This window comes from Heteronotia binoei, chromosome 3 (assembly GCF_032191835.1).
Source record: "Heteronotia binoei isolate CCM8104 ecotype False Entrance Well chromosome 3, APGP_CSIRO_Hbin_v1, whole genome shotgun sequence".
Lineage (NCBI taxonomy): Eukaryota > Metazoa > Chordata > Lepidosauria > Squamata > Gekkonidae > Heteronotia > Heteronotia binoei.
In genome coordinates, this window is record NC_083225.1 from 48,500,122 (window position 1) to 48,526,854 (window position 26,733).

The 26,733-nt window shown below is 40.1% G+C and overlaps 1 protein-coding gene across 3 annotated transcripts in view; it reads left to right on the forward strand.

Moving 5' to 3' along the window:
* TFDP1 (transcription factor Dp-1) overlaps positions 1–26,733 on the forward strand; it is a 40,913-nt gene that overhangs the window by 9,267 nt on the left and 4,913 nt on the right. For 2 of the 3 annotated variants that reach the window (XM_060233722.1, XM_060233721.1), the window contains exons 3-9: positions 15,202–15,268; positions 19,246–19,352; positions 22,323–22,444; positions 22,998–23,163; positions 23,493–23,639; positions 24,567–24,635; positions 25,748–25,899. In XM_060233722.1, coding sequence (XP_060089705.1) covers positions 15,202–15,268; positions 19,246–19,352; positions 22,323–22,444; positions 22,998–23,163; positions 23,493–23,639; positions 24,567–24,635; positions 25,748–25,899 — 830 coding nt within the window. The remainder of the gene's footprint in view (positions 1–15,201; positions 15,269–19,245; positions 19,353–22,322; positions 22,445–22,997; positions 23,164–23,492; positions 23,640–24,566; positions 24,636–25,747; positions 25,900–26,733) is intronic. The other variant, XM_060233723.1, reaches the window with a different exon arrangement.

Here is a 26,733-nt window from a genome sequence, read left to right on the forward strand (position 1 = left end):
AAAAGCATGATATTTTCTGTGGTTTGGATATGACTTCTTTTGAGGCAAGTAGTTGCAATGAACAATACAGCTTCCAAACAGTTTTCATTCTGCATACCTGAATCCAAAACAAATTGCTGACAGCGCTTTGAAATTGCTCTGAAAGATACTTTGCTATAGAAATATGTTTAGATGAAATATGGGATTTAGCAAAGGCCAATAATACAGTTTATCCATTAGTGCATTGTTAAAATACTTCATTCATTTATAATTGGTGTGCTTGACCTCTGAGAGCAATCTACTGGTTTCTTATTTTGAAGCCATTTATTTGGATATAGACATACTTGCTGCAATGGAATTTGCATCTAATGAAGTATAGTTAGCTTTGGGACTTGATTTTTTTTTTTTTTTTACAGAAAGCAAACTGTTTGAACTGTTGGTGCTAAGAGGGCTTCGCTAGCTATATAAAACATCAATCTACATTTTTCTCGCAGTTGAATTGCATGTATCCACTGTGTTTATTGTAGAGATGTTTTAGTCTGGTGTTGAAAACATTTTTTGAATTTCTGTCTTGCAGATTTAAGGTAGGAAAGAATGTTGCAATGTGTCTGGTATAAATCAGAGTTGTATCTGACAAAATTTGTATCACATAGTACTTAATATTAAGTACATTAAAAACATTTTTATTATATTTTTGAAATATCTTTAATACATTCATTGGAACTCTTATGTCTGCAAATTCCATCATTTCAGATTATTAAAAAAATTATGTGAATGTTCTATTCAGTAAAGCTTCATGGTAACAAAACTTCGTGTTTTTTTAAAAAGTCAGTCCACAGAATAATTTGTAAATTACAGGTGTTACAGTGGCTCGTTTATGCTCAGATGAGGAAGATGCACCAATTCATATGTATTCACAAATTCCAGATGTATTGTGGAAAAGGTTTAAGTACCATTGATTGTAACATGCCATCACTTTGTTTCTTCATTGTTTTGAAAACTTGAAACTTCACAGTGCTGCTAAAATTGAGTTGTGCTTTAAAATTTCTATTTGGCTTGTTTTTATATAAGCTACTAATTTACAGATTTTTGTCAGTGCATACTGAGGAATTTTAAGAGGTTTTGTACACTAGTTTGTAATAGAAGTTCACTTTATACAGTAATGAAATGGCTAGGAGGTTGCATTGGTAAAGGGATAGGGAGGGACTGATGTTGCCTACCCTACTGTATTGGTACTTATCACTGTAAATATGCTACAGACTAGTTTCTATACCAATATATTGTGTTTAAAAGCTGGTGCTTTGTTTCAGCTCTGTTTGAGATTTCCGTTTTCAGATTTCTGTAGTCCAAAGCCTGTTAATTTGTTCATTGGATGTCCATTCCTGTTGATTGTATTTGACCTGTGCTATGTAACCTGCCTTGAGTCTTATTGAGAAAGGTGGACACCAGTATAAATAATCAAATAATTACATGGAAAGAAAATACAGTGTCAGTTCGTAATGCAAAATAGTGAATGTGGAATGAATATAGGCAGGTTGGAGAACATAAGGTGCACTGGTGTGGTTGTGGTAAGACCATTATGAGATCAGTCTTCTATCTGGAAGTGGGCTTTGGTGCTTGATGTTTTGAAAGTTTTTCCTCTCTTTGCACTTACCATCTTCAGGTTCATATTGGCAAATAGTCTGATGGAAAACATGGAAATAGGGAGGCCAAATGAAACTAAGGGTGCAGGTTTTTAAGAAATTGCAAATTGAAATGGAATTGCTGGTGCTTTCTACCTCTGGACAAGACATAATTATCTGAGCACAGACCTTTTGCGTCGCAGATGTAAACCGCTAAAAACCAGTTTACGTTAACGACGCAAAAGCCACGGCTCTTCCTGGTTATGCGGAGCAGTTGGTGGGAAATCCGCGCAGACGCTGCGCGGTGAAGAGGGACGTCGCTCCGAGGTAAGCTCTGTGGGAAAACGCCCATAGAGTTGGTTTCTATGATTCCATGATTCAAGTGTAGAAAGTCAGTTTGGGGACAGAGCTGAACCAGGATTAAAGGTCTAGTGCAGAACTGACCTGCTTCTGTGATCAGTAGTAACAAACACTAATTATACAACATGATTACACAGCAATTTAAAGAATTAAAAACATAATTGCAAATATAAACCTACAATAAACCAGATGGTGATCAGTACAATCAGGGCTTTTTTTGAGTAGGAATGCACAGGAACGCAGTTCCAGCTGGCTTGGCATCATGGGGTGTGGCCTAATATGCAAATGAGTTCCTGCTGAGATTTTATACGAAAAAGCCCTGAGTACAATTAATAAAAATTCCTGAGAAGGCTGTCCATATGAGTGCACAATAAAAGCAAAACAGCAGCACAGAATAGATGATACCAGGCAGAGCAGGGGAGGCTGATGTAATTAAGACACCTGCTGCCTCAACTGCAGACCAGGCGTTTTACAGGCCCTATAGAACTGTAACAAGTCCCACAGGGCAGGTCTCACTTGAGAGGGAGTTCCACCAGACTGTTGTCAGAGTTGAAAATGTTCTGGTTGAGGCTAAGCAAATGTCCTTTAGGCCAGGGACCACTAGCTGTTTAGGGTGTAAAGCTGTTTGAGGGGCATACTGGGAGAGACAGTCCTGCAGATATGTTGGTCCCAGACCACAAAAGGCTTTAAATGTTACAACCATAACCTTGAACTTGATCCAGTACTCAACTGGAAGCCAGTGCAACTAATGAAGCACTTGTATGTGTGCTGTTTAAGGTGAGTGTGCTGCTGCATTTGGAGTTTCCAGATCAGCCTCAAGAGCAACCCCACATAGAGCAAGTTACAGTAGGCCAGTCTGGAGGTGACCATTGCATAGATCACTGTGCTAAGTAGAGAACCGATTGATTGCTTGATATCAAATGCTGATCTGACAACATTGTGTGACTTGGGTCCCCACAGTAGTAGATGAGAAAAGGGGGGGAAGGGGTCAGAAAGCATGCCATGGAAAAATGAGAGGAAAATAGAAAAGAAGCATGGGCATGCATAGGCTCTGTCTTGGTGCTGCATATTCAGCAGATCAACATCTTGCTCAGTCCCCTACAGTGCCTCCTGCCCTACACCTGTTGTAGGACATGTACTGCCTCAAGCATCTTGCTGCCAGCCTCTTCACCACCATCTGCCATCTTCTCATATCTCCTTAACTCAGCATCCCCTGCATACGCATCTTCAAACTCCAGCTGTGATAGGAGGAGGAGAAAATGAACTCCCACCTGCTTGGGGCTCATCATGGGTGCAGCTGCATCCTTTGTGTGATGTTTGTTGGTTTCTCAAAAATAACTTGTTGAGTGCTGTGGTGGAATGAGCCTGCTGTAGCCTGCAGGCCCTGTTCCCTCCTGCCCTCCAGGGTTTTCCCAACACCTGGAGATTTACCACCTGAGCTTTGTAGGTCCCCACTGGGAGGGTTAGGACTTCCAGCTTCCCTTCCAAGTTCTGACGTCTTGTCCCTGTGTCCTCTGCTGCCCAGCTCCTAGTCACCACTTGGGCTGTTAATTGCCTTGTGCTCCCCTGGAGGAATAACCACTTGCCAACTGACTGCCTTCCATCTTGCACTCCTTTTAAAATAGCATGTCCAAGACAGTTGAGGTCTGTGTGGTAGAGAGAACCACTACCAGCATCCAAAGTTATAATGAATTTATTAAAAAGAAAATGTTAACAAGCATACTTTAGTACAGAACCAGACTGAGCAAGGAATTCAAAAGAAATGGGTAAAATATAATTCCTCTGCCCCTGTCTCTAGACATTAGCTATCAGATGTTAGAATATAGGACAGACTTCTTAGCTTAGGAAGTTACAGATCTCTACAGAGTTGACATTACTTTGAAGCATCCTTCAGTACTCCAGAACAACACATGATTAAATGGCTGCCTTCTCCAGGCCTCAGTTAAGAGTTCTGTCTGCTTTGATGGACCCAGCACAAATGAGAGCTTCTCCATGGAGCAAAGAGGGTTTCTCCACCCATCCACTGGTCAGGTCAGGCTGGGTCAAAAAACTATTCCTGATCTCTCTAGAGTTTTCCTTCCTGAAGTCTCTCTAGTATTTAACATCTCCAAATCTCTGTCCCGGGCTTGAGGGGGAGGGGAAACTTGACTGTTTCATTGACGTATTAGCCATTTGCATGAAGCTGGAATGAGGTTAGTCTAGAAAGCTTCCCCCTTCCTGCCTGTTCTGTGCCTAGGAAGGAAAAAATGTTTTAAAACTCAGAGTGGAGGTTTCGCTCATTTCGTTTCAAACATCCAAGGGAAAAAATGAATTTCTTCATAAGCACTACAGAAAATAGATTGCTGGAATAGATGGTGTGTAATTATTTGAATTTATGTGTGTGTGTTCCTTTAATTGTTGGAAAGTTGCAGTAGAGGAAGGGGGGTGAAAGAGGGGGAATGAGTGAGTGAGATTATTGGTGATTGAGAGAGTGTGGGTGGAACTAAGAAGTATGTGTGGAGGGAGGAAAAGAGAGTAGTGAACTTTCAGCAGAGTGGCAGCAGTTAATAGTCAGTTGTTGTCAATCAGCAGTCTGCAGAGTCTGAGAAGCAGTCTTCTGTTTAGTGCTGTGAAAAGCATTAAGATTCTACAGAAGAAAAGTAGGAATACTTAGAGGGTGTGTTAGGGGCTAGATAAAAGAATTAAAACCTAATACTGTTTTGCAGTATTACAGGAGTGTGAGAGACAGAAGCTGTCAGAAAGTCAAGAAAAGGAGGATTTGAGAGTGAGGAGTATGAAGTGAGTGATACTTCAGTCAGAAGTTACTATTATTCATTGAAGAATTAGCTATAAACATCTTGAAACCAATACATATATTGTACAAATAAAGTTTTATATTATCCTAGAGTCCTATGATATTAAATTATAAGAGTCTCAGCCTCAGGGCCACATAGTCCAACGAAGAAGCCTTAGAGCTTGGGCACAAATTCAGTTGGGAACGTTAAATAAACTGTTTGGAATTAAATTCCTGGTGGCAACATTACACATAAATTAAGAGGGAAGTTGTGACAGATGGATTCCAAGTGCCTAAGGCACCAAAAAACCTTGTGCCAGCCCCAGATTGGTTACCGTGCAAAGTAACTTTGGACTTGTGGAAACTGCTGCTCTAATGCCACTGGACTTGAGGGACGGTGGCTCAGCGGTAGAGCATCTGCTTGGTAAGCAGAAGGTCCCAGGTTCAATCCCCGGCATCTCCAACTAAAAAAGGTCCAGGCAAATAGGTGTGAAAAACCTCAGCTGGAGACCCTGGAGAACTGCTGGCAGTCTAAGTAGACAATACTGACTTTGATGGACCAAGGGTCTGATTCAGTATAAAGCAGCTTCATATGTTCATGTTCAATGTTCCCTCTAAGCTGTCTTGTGAGTAAAAATTTTTTGTTAGCTACAGAATACATTAGTGTGCTCAGGAGCCATCCTTCCTTAGCAGGCTGAGCTAAGACAAATATGTGTGAGTCAGAGGCTAAAAAGCTGTGAAATAGCTCACAGGAACTCAGTTTAGAGGGAACACTGCTTGTAACTGAACAGGTTCTGATCTGTGTTCTCTTTGTTTGGGAGGATGCGTGTAAGCAGGACAGTGATTGCCATCCACATTCTGACCACTACCTGATTACCAAAAAGTTGGCTTACCTTAAAAGGGCCAGATCAGTGCCCAAGTTTAAGGGGAAACCACATGAAATCTGAGCACAACCACCTGTGTGGCTTCTGCAATTCTGTACCCCTTCCCCCCATCTAGGGCTGGCCCTAGGGTGCATGGCACCCCAGGCAGACTTATGGCCTGCCACCCCCCTAAGCGGCGGCATCCTGTAGTGCCGTGCCCCACCACCCACATGCTGGACAAATGACATGGAGCAGGCTGGGCAGGGGCGGGCGGAGGAAGACAATGGACAGCAGGGAGGAGGTGGGCCGGGCAAGCTATGAAAGAGGGGAAGGGATGGGCAGAGGAAGACGATGGATGGCAGGGAGGAGATGGGGTGGGCGAGCTACGAAGGAGGGGAAGAGGCGGGCAGGCGGAGGAAGATGACAGATAGCAGGGAGGAGGCACGGTGGCCCAACTACGAAGGAGGGGAGGGGGCGGTGGAGGAAGTGGCAAAGTAGGGATTTGTCTAGGGCATGGGAAGGGGGGAGGACCAATTTGGCATCCCGTGCTCTGCCCGCACCCTAGGCAAATGCCTAGTTTGTCTTGTGGGCGAGCCAGCCCTGCCCCCACCCCAGCAGACAGTGCTCTTAAGTGGGTCTTTCAGCTTTAAATGGTCTGGGATGGAAAATATTTTCATTTATTTTAATTGTTTTTACAGAGCTTGCAAAATTAAAACAAATTTTAAAAATTCATATCAGCAATAAACAGGAAAAATGTCCCTATAAAATTCACTGTCTTAAAGGTCCCTCTCTAATAGTAATTGTGTCGAATATAGTTACGCCGACACATTTCAGATAGGCAGTTCTTTTCCTATTGTGGCTAAAAAAGAATTTGCCAGACTCTTCAACCATAAATATATTTCCTTCTGTAACAAATGATATTGCTAAATTATTTTGCTTTTTGTATGTTCCTGTTGTGTCATTAAGAACTGAGTAACTTGCTTATAAACCTGCTTGCAAAATGATTTTCATTATGAAGGCTGAAGGGAGAAGAAGGCTTCTGATTTGCAGGTTGGCCTAATGAGAAAGGTTATGATGTAGCTCTGCCTGGAACTCCATGACACTGTCTTTCTGATGGACTTGTCAGTGGATCTTTGCAATAGATAATTGTCATCGTGACAGTCCAAGGTATTCAGTTCCCTGGTGGATCATCCTAGAAGTATCTATTTTAACATGCACTTTCTCAGAATTCTTCATGCTTCTCATTAGGAAATATTTATGATCTCAACACATATCTAGAGGCCGTCACCTCATTAATGTAAATGTAATTTATTAATTGTAGAAACTGTAATTGGTTTATTAAATCTCACAGGGTACAGCAGACATTAGCTTAAAAGATGCATTCTGTCTACTATGTGAGATAAGGAAAATCAAACCTAAATTATACTTCTGAGAGTTTTTAAATGCATGCTTTTAAATAAATATATATTTTTAAATGGTGCTTAGTTAAACAAGGCTCCATTTTAGTCCATGAAAAGGCTTATATTAAAACAGAATAATTGAACCCTGTAATTCTCCAAATTATGCTACATAGCTGGCTATGACAGGCCATCAATGTAGGCAAGACAAGGGTTGAATGGAGCACCCTTCCCTCAGTCTCTTTTCTGCTGATATGGAGAAAGAAGGTACTACAGCTTCAGAAAGATTTCTTTGATTATGTCTTTTTTGATTACGTCATTTTTACCGTAATATAGTTGGCACTAATGTTCCCTCTAAGCTGCAGAGTCTTGTGATCAAAAATTCTACTTTGTGAGCTACTGGTGTTAAAGTTGTGAGCTACTGCGTAAATTAGTGTGCTCTGGGGCCATTTTTCCTGAGCTAAGACAAAAATGTGTGAGCTGGAGGCTAAAAATCTGTGAGCTAGCTCATGCTAACTCAATTTAGAGGGAACACTGGTTGGCACCCTTAAAAATTGCCACAATTGTGGCACAAAAATTGTGCAAAATGATGACCATGACCAGTGCCTCATATGCTTGGGGGGAAGGATGCAATGCATCATCTTGACAGGCATGTAGCCTCTTCACCCCAAAAGCATGGCAAGAAAGGGCGCTTTGCCTCAAGGCTACTTTGTGGGAGCAGTCATTTGGAGTGCCAAAAACTGGATTCCCCTCAAAGGGCCAAGATCCTTTCAGTGGTCCCTGTGCCGGTCTCGCAATCAAAACCTGAAGTTGGAAGTGTCGCTCAGACACCAAGGGTGGCTTCTGAACTGCCTATCGAGTACCAGCACAATGCAGACAGGCTGTTTCTCCTATAGGTCAATCAGAATTCCCCTTAACATCACCCCAGTGTTGGAATGGCTCATCTTGTCATCTGTCATCATCAACTTGAACTCAGCTTTCAGTGTCTCCACATCACTTGCTATTGGGAACCCCTCCTACCCAGGGTTCTCCATCTCTTAGAAGTCAAAGCGCTTACAGTGTGGTTGCCACTCCTCTGATGAAAGCACATCACACTTTTGAAAACCTTGTACTCCTTTCCCCTCTGTGGCTTTGGAAGAGTACTAATCTTCCAATGAGGATGTGATTGAATTAATCACCCCTTAACACAGGAGTGCCAAACATATGGCCTACGGGATGGAACAAGCCACCAAAAGGCTAACATCCATCCCGCAAGCAGCTGGCTCCTGCTTTATTCTCTGGAGCTGCTGCAGCATCACAACTTGCTTTGCCAGGCCCCCTCAGTTGCATAGGAGAAATAGAAAACCAAGTCTATCTTCCCTTCATTGGCTGGGAGGAGGAGGAAAAGAAAGAGCCAGAACTTGTTTTACCATCTCCCTCAATCTCAAAGGAGAGTTACAAAGCACCATTAAGACCAACTAAGTTTTATTCAAAGTATGAGCTTTTGTGTGCCTTGTAACAGAGTGTGTATGTGGGGGGGGGGCTTGTTACACTACAGCTGTCCAGGATGAGCTGGGTCCATCCCCACCTCCTTTTTCACTGTATTCATGTCCTCATAATCCAGTCTTTCTTAGTATAAAACAGTGTGAACTAGATGAGGAATAGCAACAAGTTAGTGAGGTGGATTAGGCTGAGCATGTACATCCAGACTAAGTTCACCCAGCACATTTCCTTTGTAGGCTGGGGATTTTGAACCCAGGCCTCCCGGATAGTAGGCTGATACCACTATTCATTGCTGTCTCTGTATTTTTTCATTGCCTCTTAGAAGTTGTAGTTATTTTTCTGGGGAAGACTATAGTTTTGTAGACAAGCACATAGGCTTCAGTCTGTGTCATGATGCCTTCACATGGTCTTAACAGCACACAAAGCAACTTATGAATAAAAGCTTGCAATGCCCAGCCATTTCATTCCCTCCCGGGTCCTAGTGTCAGAGTGTTGACCATGAGATTTCTGTAATGTCAGTAAATCAAAAGTAGGTTTGCAGCTTACAGATACACACCTGAACAGCATACTCAGAATTGCTGCAGCACAGATATTGTCTCCAGATTTTGATGGAGCAGTTCAGAACAAGAGGTGTCAGTTATCAGAGACTGTTAAATAAACAAAATATTGCAAGAGTGCTAATGTTTTAAGCATATTTTTATTTTAAGTAAAAATACCTTAAATTGTGTGTGTCCGTGTCCTTTATAAAGTTTATATCTCTGCTACCTGGCATTACATTTTATGACACATGGCCTGGCCCGACAAGGTCTCATTTATGTCATATCTGGCCCTCGAAACAAATAAGTTCAGCACCCTATCTTAACAAAAATCTTTATCATGCCAGCAAACATCAGCATCTGACAGCTCTCCATGGCATCCACTTATCTTTCGTGCTGGCTCAGTCATAGAACAACCCATGACACTGTATACTCCTGTGGAGACTATGAGACTATGGGACTATGAGACCCAGCCAGGCCAGGAATCTGAGAATAGCTGAGATTGCACTTCCATTTCCTCACCTGATGGTATCATTGGAGACCCCATGCCTGTCAAATTATATTCTGAACAACTTCCCCATGCCTGTCAAATTATATTCTGAACAACTTGCTTGAATTATTAAGGTACTAGAGATTGAATACACATCTCCAGAACTAAGCGTTGTAGACAATTATATGTTGTATTCAGCTGACATAGGCCCAGTAGCCCTACCTATGTCAAAAGATGTCCTAGAAGTCACAAGATACCAGACTCTGCAGCAAGAAATTCAGCATCTCCTCCAAAAGGGAACTGTGCAAATCTCCCCCCCCCCCCCAACATCATTAAGGTTTTTATGCCAACTATTGATAGATAAAAAGGGAGGTAGTGTAGGGCCTACCTTAGACCTAAGGGGAAAATATTTGGATATCAGCAAGTTTTGTGTGGTAACCGTAGAGGATATCTTCCCCTTGATTGACAAAGGATGGTGGTTTGCAGTCCTAGATTTAAAAGATGCTTGTTTCCACATCACCATTTATGAAACTTTCAAGAAATTCTTGAGATTTAGATTTGGCTTAGCCACAGCCCCAAGAGCCTTTACAAAACATTTTTCAGTTATTGTAGTGTATTTGTGCTTAAGTGACTATTCCATTTATCCTTACTTGGATGACTGGTTGCTCATTGGGGAATCAAGGTTACAACTTCCATCACATATATCTTTGACAATAAGCACATTAAAATGGTTGGGGGTCCTTATAAATTTTCCAAAACACATTCTAGTTCCTACTTAGAAAGTGGAGTTCATCGGAGTGAGACTAAATTCTGCCTTACATAAAGAATAGCTCCCAGTGAGTAGAGCTAAAGCAATACAAAAATGGGTGTTGAAATTTTCTTGCTCAAGATTCCAAACAGCTGTTCATATTCAGAAGCTTTTAGGCCTCATGGCATCCATGACAGCTGCAATGTGCCATGCGAGACTTCACATGCATCCCCTGCAGAACTGGTTAATAAGAAACTTCAAAATGGTGGAAACTATAACCAGATAGATCATTCAATCCCTGTTTTGGTGATCACTAGCTTCAAGCCTATTAAAAGGGGTATTCCTAGCAATTCCCTCCCCTGACCTTTATCTCTTTACTTCTTTAAATGGGTGGGGAGTTCACTCTGGTGGTTCAGTTTGTATCAACGGGCACTGGTATCCAACTGAGCCAAGAAGATTCCGTATTAATGTTTTAGAGTTTAGAACTGTTAAATATGTCCTCTTTGAAACACCATCCGTGGAAAGATGCTGCTACCATCCACAGGCAACATAGTAACAAAACAGTACATCTCCAAACAAAGGGGAATGAGCTCTCTAAGATATGCAAGAAAGTATCAATCGTTTGGAATTGGGCCATTCAGAACAGAGTTGACAGCTATATATATATATAGCAAGGCAAGACAATAGATTAGCAGATCACCTGAGCAGGGTCTTACTTTCAACACAAGTGGTCCATAAACATGAAATATTTGCTCCCAGTTTTCAAAATTTGGGACCAGTGTTTTACAATGTGGGCAAGGGACAGGAAAATCAGTCTTGTCCCCTCAGCAGAATTTTTTTAGTATCTCCTTTTCTTTATAGACTCCTTTATAGTCTGTCCTCCACCTCTAGCAAGGTTCACGCAGCAGCCATACCAGCCTTCCACATTGGCCTATGTGCCTATGTTTTAAATGCACTATATACAAAATTCCTCAAAGGTTTATTTAACTTGTACCTGCTGGTCAAACCCCTAGTCCCTCAATGGAGTTTGTCTCTTGTACTATTTCAATATATAAAATGTTTGAACCCATGGTCTCATGTTATATTTCTTCATTATTCTGTAAGATAGCATTCTTACAACAGCATGCAGAATGGGCAAGATTAGAGCACTCAGGTTCAATCCACCATTCACTAGATTTCACAAGGATAAAGTGGTTTTGAGACCCAGTCTCAACTTCATTCCAAAAGTGGTTTTCTACTTTCATTTATCTCAAGATATATAATTCTACCAGTATTGCCAAACAAGCAGTGCACACGTTAAGAGCAGCATTATTTTATTTAGATTGTACCTCAACGTTCAGGAAAGATAACCTCTACATTTGTTTTAAAGACCCAAACAAAGGGAAAGCAGTTTCATCACAAACCCCATCTAGATGGGTGACATCTGCGATTAAGATATTTTACACTAGAGCAGGTTTGGAATGCTTGTTTCTCCTAAAAGTGCATTCAACGAAGGTTCAAGCTTCTTCAGTGACCTTTCAATGCAACTTTAACATCAGGGAGATCTGCAGAGCTGCGACTTGGTCCTCTCCGTCAACGTTCATCAAACACTATATTGATGTAGCTTCCAGGAGAGAAGCAGCTGTTGGGAAAGCAGTGTTACAATCTGTTTCATTAATTGGCCCACACCCAGGTCTGTGGTAAGTGATCTTGCTAATTTTCCGTATGGGACTGCACAGAAGACACAAAGGTGAAAACATGGTTGCACTTACCTGTAACTTATGTTCATCAAATGCCTTCTGTGCAGGAACACATCCCTCCTTTCTGTGCTGTGGGCCACACCATAATCTCCATGGCAACAGAAAGAGGACTGAGAGAAGGGTGCTTCCTCTGCCATTTGTCGTGTGATCCTTTGGGTGGGCACAGAGCTTGTAGCTCTGATGTTCCAAGGGGAGGGGGAGCACCCAGGTGTAAATTCTAGAAGCTTATAGAAAATTCATTTATGGCAGGCCTGCTCTGAAGCAGTCCCATGTGTGCCTGCACAGAGGACACTAAAAAATCAGTTACAGGTAAGTGCAACTATGTTTTCTCACACTCCACAGAGGACTGCCAGAAGCAGCTGAGCAGAATTATGAAGTAATTGCCTACTCATACACGGAACAAATCTTTATGGTTATATCGAAGGAACTCAGGCCTGTTCACCTTTTTGTTTTACTGCCAAAAATACACAAGCCAGGCAACCTGGGATGGCTTATTTTCTCAATACTGTCACCATACATGTGCTGGGATATATTAATTCCATCCTCAGGCCTTATGCCATCATCACCGCCAGCTATGTGAAACCACTGATTTCCGGAGGACATTACAATCCATCGGTAATACTATCTTGGCCACTCTGGATACTGAGTCTTTATATACCAAAATCCTTCACAAAGATGGACTATAAGACATTGGGAACATTATTTTGACGATACTATGGAATCTGCTACCAGGGTTCACTGGTTGGTCCTTGCCCTAAACTATTTCATATTTGGCAATGTCTTGTGACAGAGTGATGGAATAGCTCTGGGAAACCACAGTATACAATGGCTGACTTAGAGCAAAGCTTCTTCAGATCCTACCCACTAAGATTTGTCAGATTTATTGATGACATTTTAATTACCTGGACAAAAGCTCTTGAGAGACATCACCTAGTTTTATCCTTAACCTCAAAATGGACCAGGCCACATCATCAGTGATCTAAAACTTGTCATGGATTTTAATAGTTTTTCTCTTGGAAGCCTTGGATGGCAGACCTTTCTTGCTTACAGACATATGACATTAGAAATTGGGGATGTTCAGAAACCAGGGCTGGTTTCTGGATGTGCTGATAAGTTACTGTTCTCCATCAAAAGAACTTAAAACAGAACTGAACACCAGACAGATGAATTTAGGATTTATCCAAAACATTTATTCCCCCCATAGCTTGAAGAAGCTTTATTTCTTAACTCTTTGTAAGTGCTAACATCTTTGCATGACCCATCTTTTACATATGTTAGGTAAGCTGTGCCTTAATATGGTCTCTTGTATTGCCCTCCTGAGTCCACTTATTTGTTCCTAGATATTGTAATTAAATTTTATGTTAGCCATACCCTGCCTGCCTGTCAGCAGTTCTCTCTTGTGTCTAATTGTCTGATTGTTCTTGCTTTATACCAGCTTTTCCCTGTAAGTTCTCTCTCTCTCCCTCCCCCCCCCCCACTCTTGCTTGAACTCCAAGTATAAATTTGGCTGCTTGAGCCCTAACTCATGAAAATTTGTGCTAGAATGTGTTTTGTTAGTCTTTAAAATGGTGTTGAACTCATTTACTTTAGCAATTTTAGAATTCATCTTGTCTTCAGGATTCAAAATTGTGGTTTAGAAGGGTTCACAGCAATTGGAGAGATGCTTTTCTGGTTCCCTTGTTCATGTGTTACTTGGTGTGTGGAGCAGGCAAACTGACTGGCAGTGACCCCTAGAACACAGTCTAGGTCTGGAAAGAGCTAATAAACAACTATGCTTCCTCCAGATTTCCAGGGTACCTGTTGTAGTGGTGGCAGTGATGCCCTGGTCTGACCTCCCAGGCTGAATGCCTGAGCTTTGTGACAACTTAACTAGCTGTAGAGAGCACAGTGTGGCAACAGGTTTTTTCATCATTTGCTCCCCTAATTCCCCCGCCATTTTGAAGCCTGTCTAATTGTGGTTCAAAAATTGCAGCTGTGTGTTGTATTCACTTCAAATCACAGAAGAAAGAGCTGGAAAGAAAACCTAGGGATATTTAAAGGCCTTTGAAGTGGGGAATGGATGGAAGCCTATGACCTTTGTAGTGGCAATCCTTAATTATTATGGTAGGGCTTGTGGCACTAGGCAAAAAATAAGTTGCTTCTTTGGGGAAGAGATTATATGGTGGGGCTTTAGGTATGTGCATGCAAGTTTCCACCTCTGCATATTATATGAAGTTTGATCTGGACCAAAATTGCATGTACTGAGTTTGGTCCACAGTACATGTGCAGAGGTTAAGTCAGTACTGATAGGTTGCAGTGCATTCAGTACTTGATTATATACATGAACATGCAGAACTGGGAAGAGGTGAAGCATGGTGAAGCTGTGTCCTTCCTACATAACTTTCTTGCCTCACTTTGGAATCACTTTTGCTTTAGAAATATCTGTGCTCTGATTTGGCCTCTGGGCCGCATGTTTGACAACCTTGATATATTTCTTAATATTGGCTCTGAAAGATCAGGCATGCAATTTGGAGGTATTTCTAGACTCCTCATTTTTCTTGGTTAACTAGATGATGATAGACACCGAACGATGAGTGCCCTTTTCCAACTTAGGCTGTTTCTTCATCTCTTCCTGGGGAAATCAGATCTGGCCAATAATATTAGGTCACTCGCTATCTTTTGGTCTAATTTACCTCACAAGAGGACAAAATAGAAGGGTGAGTTCACATGCACTTCCCTAAGTTCTTTGGAAAGAGGACGGGATAATCAAATTAGTGGGTTGCAGAAGATGTAGAAAAAAGTTGAGGTGCGGTATTTACTTGGTCATGAATTTGAAATTAAAGGTGTAGCTGCTTACCTGTACATTCTTACAACTAGAGCAAAATGTTGGATTAACACTGCCTTCTCTTTGCCTTCCTGTGCCATTCCTGATAGATGATTTAGCAACTCCAGCTTCGAGAAAGTTCTAATGGCTATTTGCTATTGTGAACATATTGCATTTGTATGAATGGACATACCAATAACTAGCTTCATAGTTGAGAGTTCCATTGGATCTAGTAAAAAGGCAAGTTGCTTAATTTAAAGCAGTATTGTTTTAATGCATATGACCATGCCAAAACGTTACGAAAATTATAGTCATTAATCAAGTTTTAAGGTAGAGAAACCATTACTGATATAGTATGTTATTGTACAAGTATTTTATATTGATTACAAATGTTTATCTTCTTTCAAAGGCTGGTCTAATTGAAGCTAATGGAGAACTAAAGGTTTTTATAGACCAAAATCTTAGTCCTGGAAAAGGTAAGATCTTTCTTTGACAAATACATTTATTTTTGTAAATAAGTTTTATTTAAAAACAAAAAACAAAAATCAAATCGCACCCTATTACTGTGAGCATGGAAACCAGGTTTGGATGTATTTATCCATTCCACCAATCACCTCCCTTTCCAGGGATGCTTTGTTAATTTTCCAAATGGTAGTATGCTGCAAATTAATACATGAATTGATATTATGGTGTAATTGGCAGGCAACATCAGTATGTGACTTAGAATGTATAATGTGCTATGATGCATTCGTTGTCATGTACACTAAAGTTCACTGTGGAAGTTCAATTCGTGTTAAGCCAAACAAATTGAAACTGCCCTGATTCTCATCCAATACAATAAGAAAATTACATTGAGCATGATCCAGCCAACAGCACAGTCCTATGCTTGTTACTTCAGAACTAAGCCATGCTGTGTTCAGTGGGACTCACTGTCAGGTACAGGAGTCAAGCCTTGCTGCACAATCCTATGTAGAATTATTCCACTATGCCCATTGATTTCAGTGGACTTAGACTGATGTAATTCTTCTAGTCTTCTTGATTCCAGAGAGAAATTTAAGCATTTTTTCCTAAAAATGAATTATGTACAATATTACTATGAAACACTATCCGGTATATAAATGTTGGTAATGCTCTTAATACACCATCATATATGGGAGAAGAGCAAAGCTCGCTCTAGTTGCGTACGCATAGGTCTATTATTTGGCTTTCTGGTCTTTATGGGTTGAAATAAGGTTCAGCTTTAGCTATGTAAACAAAACACAGTGAATTTCTGGCTAGCAATGTGTTGAGGATATTTGTAGTAGTCTAAAGGAGTGTGTTTCATTATTGTAGTGTGTTTCTTGTCAGCTGAGGAGTTATGTGTATATATTCAGGTTCCAGCTTACCCCAGATCTGCATTGGGAATAGGAGATTTGCTGTATGTTGCAATTGAATTCTGAAGAGATGGTATGGTGAACACCTGTGTTTGACTCTGAGAATTGATGAAAATGGAATTGTTCTGCTCAGTAATGAAATAAATAAAAAAATAGGTGTATCTGCCTCCAATGTATTGTTTTAATTTGTTTTGTTTTAATGGCAGTTGGGAGCGTTGTTATGTTTTGAGGATGACTTCTGGGATCTGCATGTTCTGGCTAGCTTTGATAGTTCAGCAAAGCTTGTGGGCATTCTGCCTACCCTAACCACAAAAGGGTACTATGGTAGTGCTCAGAGTACCTCCTCAGTACCAGTTCTTTGCAGTTTGTCACATAGCCCTCTGTGCGTCTGTGTGTGGGAAGAGGAGGCTCATCATATTTTCTGCTGGACCTTTAATTTCTACTGTGCCTTTGATTTATGGGTGAGAAACCAATTTCATGTGCACCATTGCATGTCTTTGTGGTCACATTAGTTCAGCTGGATTCTGTAGCCTGAAATCATATTGGTCTTGTATCTTCTTCAGTCAACCTGTTAAGCATGTTGATAATTAAGCTTTGTATTCTCAGCTGCGATAAGCATGGCAGTAGATGATAACAGCCACGCAAGTAAACATGTAGAGTTGGGGCAGTCCTTCCAATTGATACATGTATTTATTTATTTTATCTTATTTATTCAGTTTATATCCCCACCCTTCCCACCAAAGCTGGCTCAGGACAGGTTACAACAAGATTAGACAATTACGAAAAAATAAAATACAGTAAAACAGATTAGAATTGCAATACAGTCGGCTAAAACCCCATCTAAAAATTCTGCCTCATCAGACACAGTCAGTCAGACCTAGAGGCTGCTCAATTCCAAGCACACAGGGTGGGACAGGTCAGATAAAGAGCGACGCCCGCCGCCTCAACTAAAGGCCCAGTGGAAGAGCTCTGTTTTACAGGCCTTGGAGAACTGCAGCAGATCCTGCAGGGCCCTGATTTCCAAAGTACTGCTGATATTGAAGATGACCTGTAGTAAAATACCAGACTGGAACGTGATGAGCGCTTAAAGGTGTTATACGTTCAAGAAACTCTGCTGGCATCATGTTTCTGCAAGCTGAATTGTTAAAAGAGCAGAGCTGTCAGATACCACCTCCTGTAGGTTTCTTTCTTCTGTTACCAGAACTGTAAGAAATGGTTCACTCTACTCTGTCTGGCAGCAACTTTCCTATGGTCTCAGGCATAGGTCTTTTGCAGGCCAACTAACAACGATAGTTTTAACTAAAGATTCCAGTGATTGAACCTGGGATTTTCTATGAAAAGCATTTGGTCAAACCCTTTCTAATTGATCGTAAGGAAGCTGCTCAATTAGAGAGGCAAAAATTGTGGAAATTCTGAAACCATGGGGAAAACTTCCTTTTTTGGAGAAAAAATAGAAATGTGGGGGGGAAATTGATGCAATTTTGCAAGTATATGCAATACATACAAAACTTGCAGTCCTGTAAATCCAAAACTTATTTTGCTTTTTTAACAGGATATATGATTTATCAGATAGCACTAGTTGTCCTAACTGGCATATTTATGGAGTTTAAAAGTAAAAATGCCTTGGTTTTTTAACATCAAAATTGCAAATACAGCCCTTTCTTCAGATGGAATTGCAAGCTAATGAACACTATGCTACCTGAGCACAAGTATCTTAATTTTTTTCCATCTGAGATGTCAGAACAAGTAAGGTTAAATTAGAAAACAAACTTTGTAGTAAAGAAAAGGTGTATTATTTGTACAGAAAATGACTCATACAGCCAGAATAGATAGGACTACCAGTATATACAAATACCAAATACAATGAAAACACTGAATTCTTTCATAATGTACTGTCAGCAAATACATCATAGCATATTAATTGTTGCCAAAATTACTCTCATTTAAACAATAAACATATTCTCAAAAATGTGTTGTATGTGTCTACAGTTGTATAAGTTTTTATTATTTAATGCTGTAGATTGTCTTACTTATTTTTTTTGTTCTGTACATTATGAATAAATAAGCCCTGTCTAAAATATTTCACTCATTACAAAGGGGGGGAATAGGTTTTTTCCAGTATTCCCCCAAATGTTCTGGAGAGATTCCTCCTCCAATTTTTACATTTCTATACCAGCTAGTATGTACTGTCTGTGCATAATATTCTGCAGTGAAAAATATTTCCACATTTCTGAAAATCTATCTGTACCTGATCAAGGAAATGACTCCTGTCCCCTTTTACCATTTAAAATAAATTAATTTTATAACCCCCTCAGAACTGTTCATTGACAGTTCATATTTTTACCACAAGGTGTCAGTGTTTGTCCAATAATATTTCTCTAACTTGCTCAAATTGTGACTATGAGAACACTGTTGGCAATCCTGTGCCCATTTACCTTGGAATAAATCCCATTGAAGTCAGTGGGACTTACTTCTTGCAAAGGCTGAGGCTGTAAGGCTTGCCCTCTTTTGTATACTAAGCGCAATAGTAAATTACTTTGCAGTAAATTTTGGTTGAGAAGTTAGTAAGACAGTTAAAGCCATAGCAGGGAATAAGGACTACATACGTTTAAGATGGTAGATGTGGAAGTTCTCATCATTGTGACTGACAGTGTGATTTTTCAAGGAGTAATCATCTTAGAGCAGAGGCAGGTAACAGTCTGTATTAGTCATTTAGGTGTTATGTGGGAGTCTTAATACAAGTTGGAGCTTGGCTGCAACATCTGTGTAGCATATTTTGCAGCCTGGGTATGTACTTTGGTTCTTTTTGTTTTCATATTTAGTATCTCTGCTTTGAGGGGAAATGAACTGAAGTATTTATAACTGCATGGTCTCCAGTCCTTTATCTTGGTTCTTACTCAGTTAAGAGTTGTGCTCCTTTCTTAAGTATTTTCAGCTGTTTAATTTTAAAAGTATCCACCGTGTAAGATTCAGCATTACACACTGATCTCTTTTCAATTGAACCAGTACGGGATTGGTTGCTAAGTGCCTTGCATGTCAATTCTTCTTTATTCTAATTGTGATTATTTGGGTGTCTTCAGGTGTTGTTTCATTAGTAGCTGTTCACCCTTCCACAGTGAATACACTTGGAAAACAACTCCTGCCGAAAACATTTGGACAGTCTAATGTCAATATTGCACAACAAGTGGTAAGAGGCCTGTGTGGAAAATCTACTAATCTTTCAACGTGATTGTATTTAGGTCCACTTCAATTGTTGTTTTTTAAAATTAAGATTAGCATATGCACATCATAAAAGACATATATGTAGTCAGGTGAGAAACACACACACATCTGAAGTCGTTTTATTAGCTTACATATACACAGGATCATGGCATTGCTGATTTTATATTTTGTTTAAGTTCAAACATGTATGTGCATAATCTGTGAGCAGATATGCTGCTTTATTCATGCTTACTTCAGATGATGTAATTGAGGAAGAAGAGGCTGTGTTTCTGGGAAACCAGAATGTAATTGTATCAGCTGCAGATCCTCTGAATGTAAAATAGTTGATACTTCGGTGTTTTGAATGCTTACTTTTTAGCTGAACATACAGAAGGTATAAGAGATTAATTTTAATAGGTGTAGCACTTGCTTCAAGCCTTAAGAAAATCTTTATTACACACTTCTGAAGCAAATCAATTCAGGACAACATACACTTCCCATTTTTAAAAAAAAATCACAGCAACAACCCTGTGGAGATTAAGAGAATTACAAGTCCAAGATCATAGCTAAGGAAAGATCTGATCTCATGTCACCTATCCAGCATTGTATCCACTTATCCACCTCGGCTTGGCTCTGCTCTCTTGCTAATTCCCAGATTCTTGAGCCCAGTTTGTGTGTTACAGAAGCAGTTTCCGCTTGAGTTGAACTAGTATATTTATTTATTTGTTTGTTTGTTTGTTTCTGTACATTTATAGCCCACCCTTTCCCATAATGGGCTCAGAGCAGGTTCCAACACAATAAAACGATCAAACCAATAGTAAAACAGTCAAACAAATAATGATAAAGCAATCGAACAATTAAAAACATATTAACATTTAACTAGTTAAACCATCATTCTTTCCATGCTGAGGCAATGCCTCATAGTGAAGCTTCTATGACTGTTATATCAGGAAGTGTACCTGCTCACTATTAAGGACTTACTGGCAGCAAAACAAAGCCATTACCAGCATCTGCTACCTGAGAGCCTTTCAATGGGTATGCCAGGGATTTAAACTAGGATTTTCTGTAGCAAAATTGAATTCACTGTGATATGTAGCTTGTGGCTTTTGCCAGATTGAGATATATTTGTGAGTTCTGCATATAAATTACTGGGGTGCTGCTTGCAGTTCAGAAGATGACCATGAAGTGAGATTGATTCTGAAACTGGCACCTAAAGTTCCAACTCATTTTTGCTTAAAGCAGAACTTGCAGGTTAATTTAGAGGTAAAACGGTTGGGAAATTCTGAGAGGAGGCCAAGAGAAATGAAATTTCTCAGGTGGGATTAATTCATCTAATTGTGTCATATGATATAACTTTATTTTTTTATGTTTTGAATGTTGGAATTATAATAGGGTTCATGGAACTAATAGGGTTCATATTAAGGAAATAGATCATCTGAACAATATAGATGATGTCTCACTACATTTAAAACCATATAGTTTTAAGGTGGGTATATTTAAAACAGTGATTTAAATTCCTGATTAAAGCATCCAAAAATTGATTTAACTTTTAAAAATCCATGTTTTGAATAGAAGTGCATACTAATTTATTAGTATAAGCATCAAAGCACATTAATATAATTTAAAACTGAGCCTTTTAAAATGGGTACAGTATTTAAGGGTACAGTATTTTTTTAAAAAAATGTTTAATAATAGTGTTACTATTTTAGGAAGTGAAGCACATTGGTTTGGTTAGTTTTAGATAATAATGAAAAGCTCATGACCCCAAATTAGTTTCTGTAATCTGCAGCCATGATAGGTTTTTGTAGGCAGGAGTTGGCTGGTTGACAGATATTGATTGTCTTGCCCTGCACCAACTACACCATCCCACAACCAAAGACAGAAGCAAGATCTACAAGTTAGTCCTGGGCAGGTTATTGTTCTCTAGGAGATACAAATTAAATGTCTGTGTTGTTTGTTTGGTTGGTAAAATCATAAACTTAGAATGTTGAGCAAGTTATACAGATCAGATTGTTAATAGGAATAGCATAGAGCAAAAGGCATCTGGGTGAATCAGTGGATTGCGCTGATTTGCTAAAATCTCTGGGACCCCAATATCAAGCTACAGTGTATGGCTGTATGATGACTGACAAAGAGGTTTCCATCACAGTTCTTCCGTTACAAAAGAAAACAGCCATTCATAAAAGGATCATAAAGTTTATCTTTGAAAATTTATAGTAAATTAATTGCTGATGGATGTGGATTTTTCCTCTGATTGCTGAAGGGAGGGGAACACTTCTGGTCGCAGGAAAGTTTGTTCCTGGAATGGCAAGTGGACTAACAGCCATGGACTAACAATCTCATGGGTTGAGGGGCTACAGTGATGAGGAGCAAGGAGATAAAATTGCTGCTCTTGTCTGTAAGCATGGGGCCACTAGTGGATTGGGAAGCAATTTTTGCATCCTTCCCCTTACTGCATCCCCCTACGTTATGTGGTTTTTATTCCACATGAATCTTGTTGATCCCAGGAATCAACCTTGATTTGAACTGCTGGGTTAAGGCTAGCACATCAGACAGCTGCACTCTGCCTGCTATAATAATTGAATCCTGTATGTCTGCATTAAGTTCAGATTTCAATTTAATCAATGTTATTTTTAAAAATGGAAAGTTATAACTAAAGCAAAAAGAAAAATTTAAATCAAATTGGCTAGTGTAGTGGTGCAGGATCTGGGAGACCCAATTTCACATCTCCCTTCTGCCATGGATGCTTGCTGAGCGGCCTAAGGCCAGACATTCTCAACTTGCCTTACTGGGTTGTTGTGAGGACAGAATGGAAGAGAGAAAAAGACTTTGGATCGTTACTGAGGAGAAAAGGGCAGGGTTAAATGAAAAAGGGTTTCTTTAAATCCCATTTTTCTTTCTTGGGTTTTTTTTTTAGTTATTTATTGCTCTTTACCCTGTTTTGTCTTAATCGTAGGTTATTGGTACGCCTCAGAGACCTTCTGCCCCCAATACTATACTAGTAGGAAGTCCGCACACACCTAATACACACTTTGTATCACAGAACCAGACTGCAGATTCTTCACCTTGGTCTGCCGGGTGAGTAGAGTTAAGTTACAGTTGACTGATAGGCATGTTTGGAATATAAGCCTCAAAATCTTGTGTTGAATCTTGACATCCTGGAGAAGGATTTTTCCCCCTCCTGCCTCTGGCTCCAGTAACCTTCTGAGACCTCAAATGCTGTGGGGAGTCGTGGGAGCCTTTTGGATGGAATGCAGTGAGGAAGAAGAATCAATAAAATCTGCCTCTCCCCTTGGTGGAGCTTCCTCTAGTGCAGCAGGCCTCTATGCAGAAGAAAAATTTGAGTGACAAATCCGCTGCTATAAAACCTGCTGCTAAAAAATCTTTTATCCAGTTATATTTAGGATTGTTTCTGTTTTGAGGTGTCCCACTTTTGTACAAACGTCTCCTAAATGAAGTAGGCCAAAATTGTAATAATTAAAGCAGATAGTGCCCAAGTCCGGTGCCTCATGATAGCATTAATTAAGTTCAGTACCTGAAAATTTGAGCTGCATAAAACATACATTTTGCCTGTTTAATGTTCTTGGGAGATATGTGCATGCATAACTTATTGTGTATATATGTGTTACAGGAAGCGAAATAAAAAAGGGGAAAAGAATGGCAAGGGTTTGCGGCATTTTTCTATGAAGGTTTGTGAAAAGGTTCAGAGGAAAGGAACTACTTCCTACAATGAAGTAGCAGATGAACTAGTTGCAGAGTTCAGTACTGCAGATACCCACATCTCGCCAAATGAATCGGTAGGTGTATCCATGTTCTGAATGCACCAGAGAAGGCTTGTGTATTTTTGGAAATTCAGGCTGTCCCTTGTCATTGATAAACTTTCCCCATAAAGATCATCCTTCTGTATTCTAGAAATACTCATAGGAAGGCACAACCTGTAACTGCATGCTTCTGAAATTTGTCTCCAATTCAGTATATGCATTGGTTGTGCAATTTATGTGCCCAAGAAACAGATAATGCTGCACTTACTGTGACATGAAATTCTGTTGTCTTGTCTACTATATAATTTTTCCCTGAAGTATTGTAATTGCAACTAACACTTTTAATTAATGGACTTCGTCTATAGCAGGCTTATGACCAGAAGAATATTAGACGCCGTGTCTATGATGCCTTAAATGTCCTTATGGCCATGAACATTATTTCCAAGGAGAAGAAGGAAATCAAATGGATTGGCCTACCTACTAATTCAGCTCAGGAATGTCAGAATTTAGAGGTAACAATGGAGTAACTATTTTAAAAGTTTTAAAGTAAAATAAAGTCTCACTAAGTTCATCTGGTGTTGGGTCTCCAGGTGTTCAGATGAAATTTGAAAGATTTCTTTTTATGCATAGAAGATTTATGATTACATTATCAGTCTGGGTTCTTAACTTCTTTTTAAGGCAAGAAATGTTAAAAGTACTTTAGAAGTCTCCAAGGTCTTGGGCATTTCCAGTGGAATGGGGTTTTTTTTTCCTTTGAACAGTTGGTATTTATACAAGACCATTTGCTTTGGAAACTCCCCTTTATTTCAAAAACAATTTGCTATCAGTATAGAGTGCTTCTTTTTTGAGAACAACAAATGTAATGAATTTGCAGACCCTTTGGATTTGCAGACTTAGATGGCTCTTTCCATTCTGGGCCATATATAGTGCCTGATTTCATTACTTTCACTCCTACCTAACTGATAAGGCAGGGAGGGAGTTATACCTACCAGGCACACTGCAGCCTTTTAAAATACAGTAACCAGGGCAGCAATCTGAGGGCTGACATGGGGGCTTTTATCAGATATATATCCACTTCTCCAGTAGTGCCAGAGTTGGAAGAACTGTGGCTTGAGAGAGATGCCATACATCCCGGTGACGGCTGACACTCATTATTAAGTTTGCTTGGGCAGTGTGATATGTCCATCCGGATTGCTGTGGGTCCTGAAGAGATAGCAGCTGATGTAAGAGCTATTGTCAACTATGCCCCCACTTTTCAGTTCTTGCTGCAGTTCATTTTCTATTACACTTTGGTTAAAGCTCTGTAAGCCACTGTTGATGACAATATTGATAGAAAAGTGGGGAGGCACACATGCTTTGAAGTATCAATTAAAATCAACAATACTCCTCGAGTGCATCCAGTCAGATTTTAAAACTAACAAGATTTCTTTTATGTTAAGGTGGAGAAGCAGAGAAGACTTGAAAGAATAAAGCAAAAACAGTCGCAGCTACAAGAACTAATTCTTCAGGTATGATCAAGGAACACGTTATGTAACTGGGTAGATCAGTTTGCATTGTTGCATTAGTTCTCTGAGACAGTAAGATGAGTTGATTGGTGATGAAAGCATTAATGCATTCTCTACTGAATGTTTGGTTTATCCCTTTAGTAGGCTTTAGGAATAGCAGTACAATTTCAGTTGAACTTCTGTTTAGTGATAAACTGTTGTTGCTTGGACTGCTTTTATTTATATTTGTGCTCTGTTGGTAAGCTTTGTCTTGTTCAACAGCTGCTAATCCTTTGTCACTATAATTAATTGAACTCTGCATCCCTTCACATATACATCAACAGCATCCCAATCAGTGCTTTTTGGAACAGCTGGAAAAAATTGGCCACTTCCACAGCTATTCCACTGCCAAGAAGAGATGATGAAAGTTGCTACTGATTGGGCATGACGGATTTCCAGAGGGGTGTTAGGTAGAGAAGGTGACCAGGACAACTCCCCACTGAAACAGAATAATACCCATTGTGCCTCAAAACCCATCTGACATCCATGGGTTTGTAAATTGTTTTTTACTAGATCTTTGTATACAGGCTTAGTCAGTACAATTAACACTACTCAAGACTTTGAGGTAATGATTGCATAGGTTAAGCCGAAGTACACAAGACTCTATGTATGTAGGCCTTGGGCTTTATGTGTCCAGGATGTTCAGACATTGTGAACCTGAAGGTGGACTCTCCCCAGCTCATACATTGCACGAAATCCTGATTTGCATAAAAATTTCAACTGTTTTAAAATTGAGGTTGAGACTTATATTTCTGAAATAATGTCCAAAAATTAGAAACCACATATGGCCATGTAAAATGACAAATGTTTTTAAATTCCTTGCTAGATTCTTTCAGCATGCATTGCTACAGCAATTTGAAAGATATGTACTAAGCATTCAGGTTCACAGATTAATTTTAACTATTGCCCTGTAATCATCTGCTGCATTTTCAGTGGCACTTGAACACAAAGAGTATTTACTTCGCCTTCTTTGGCAAACTCAAATACACATGGTTTCTTTTTAAAGCAAGACTAGTCACGACTGTTTCCCTGTTGTTAAAGCAACTCTGTAATTTAAGTTGTTGTGTTCCTAACAGCAAATTGCCTTCAAGAATCTTGTTCAGCGAAACCGTCAAGCAGAGCAGCAAGCAAATAGACCACCAGCATCCAATTCTGTGATTCACCTGCCATTTATAATTGTGAACACCAGCAAGAAAACTGTGATTGACTGCAGCATTTCTAATGACAAGTAGGTGGACTGAGAGAAAAGAAGTGTGTTCTCCTTCTGTGGTTGTGGTTGTTTGTGTGAAAAGAGGGATCACAAGTTAAGATTGATAAAGCAGAACACAGCTTACTCTACTGGCTTTGATGGGTCAGAGATCATCAGGGCATCTCTTTTAATCAATAACCGACAGATGTGGATGAGATGTAGAGGCTAAGGAAATATCCAAAATCCACTGACCAGATGGTCCAGGTTGCCTGCCAAATTTGATAGCCTGGATGATGACTTCCCCCTGTCTTTGGAAAAGGAAAGTTGGATTTTCGGTTATCCCGCCCCCCCCCCCCCAAAAAAAAAAAAATACACAGAAGACTGAATTAGTGTCTCATTAGATACACTATGTTCTGACATACTACATGTTATTCTGCTGTGCAGTTGCTTCTTCTGAAGATGTCCCCTACACACAAGAGTGGATGGTGCAAAAATGGGACTGCAATCGCCAGGTCTCATTCTGGCCCAGCTGTCTGGGTGGGGTGGAGGGTAGCAGGCTAGGGGGTGGGAATCCCTCCATACCTCCTTTTCGGAAGATCACACACAAGTAGGTCTACACAAAATGTGCTTTGTTCTGCTGAGACTAGTGTTTCCATACACCTTCCAAGCAGGGGAGTTGCTTCACTTCCTGCAACCAGCCACCTGGTTCCTTCATCCTCTGCCTAGACTGTTCCAGGTCCTTTGCTGACTTCACAGCTCTTAACTATGGCTGCTGTTAAAGCCACTCTTGGTAGCTACCCTCCCCCCTAGAATGTGGGGAAAGGGGTCAGGGTTGACACTGCCCTCCCCATCTCCGCCAGTCTAAGGGAGCTC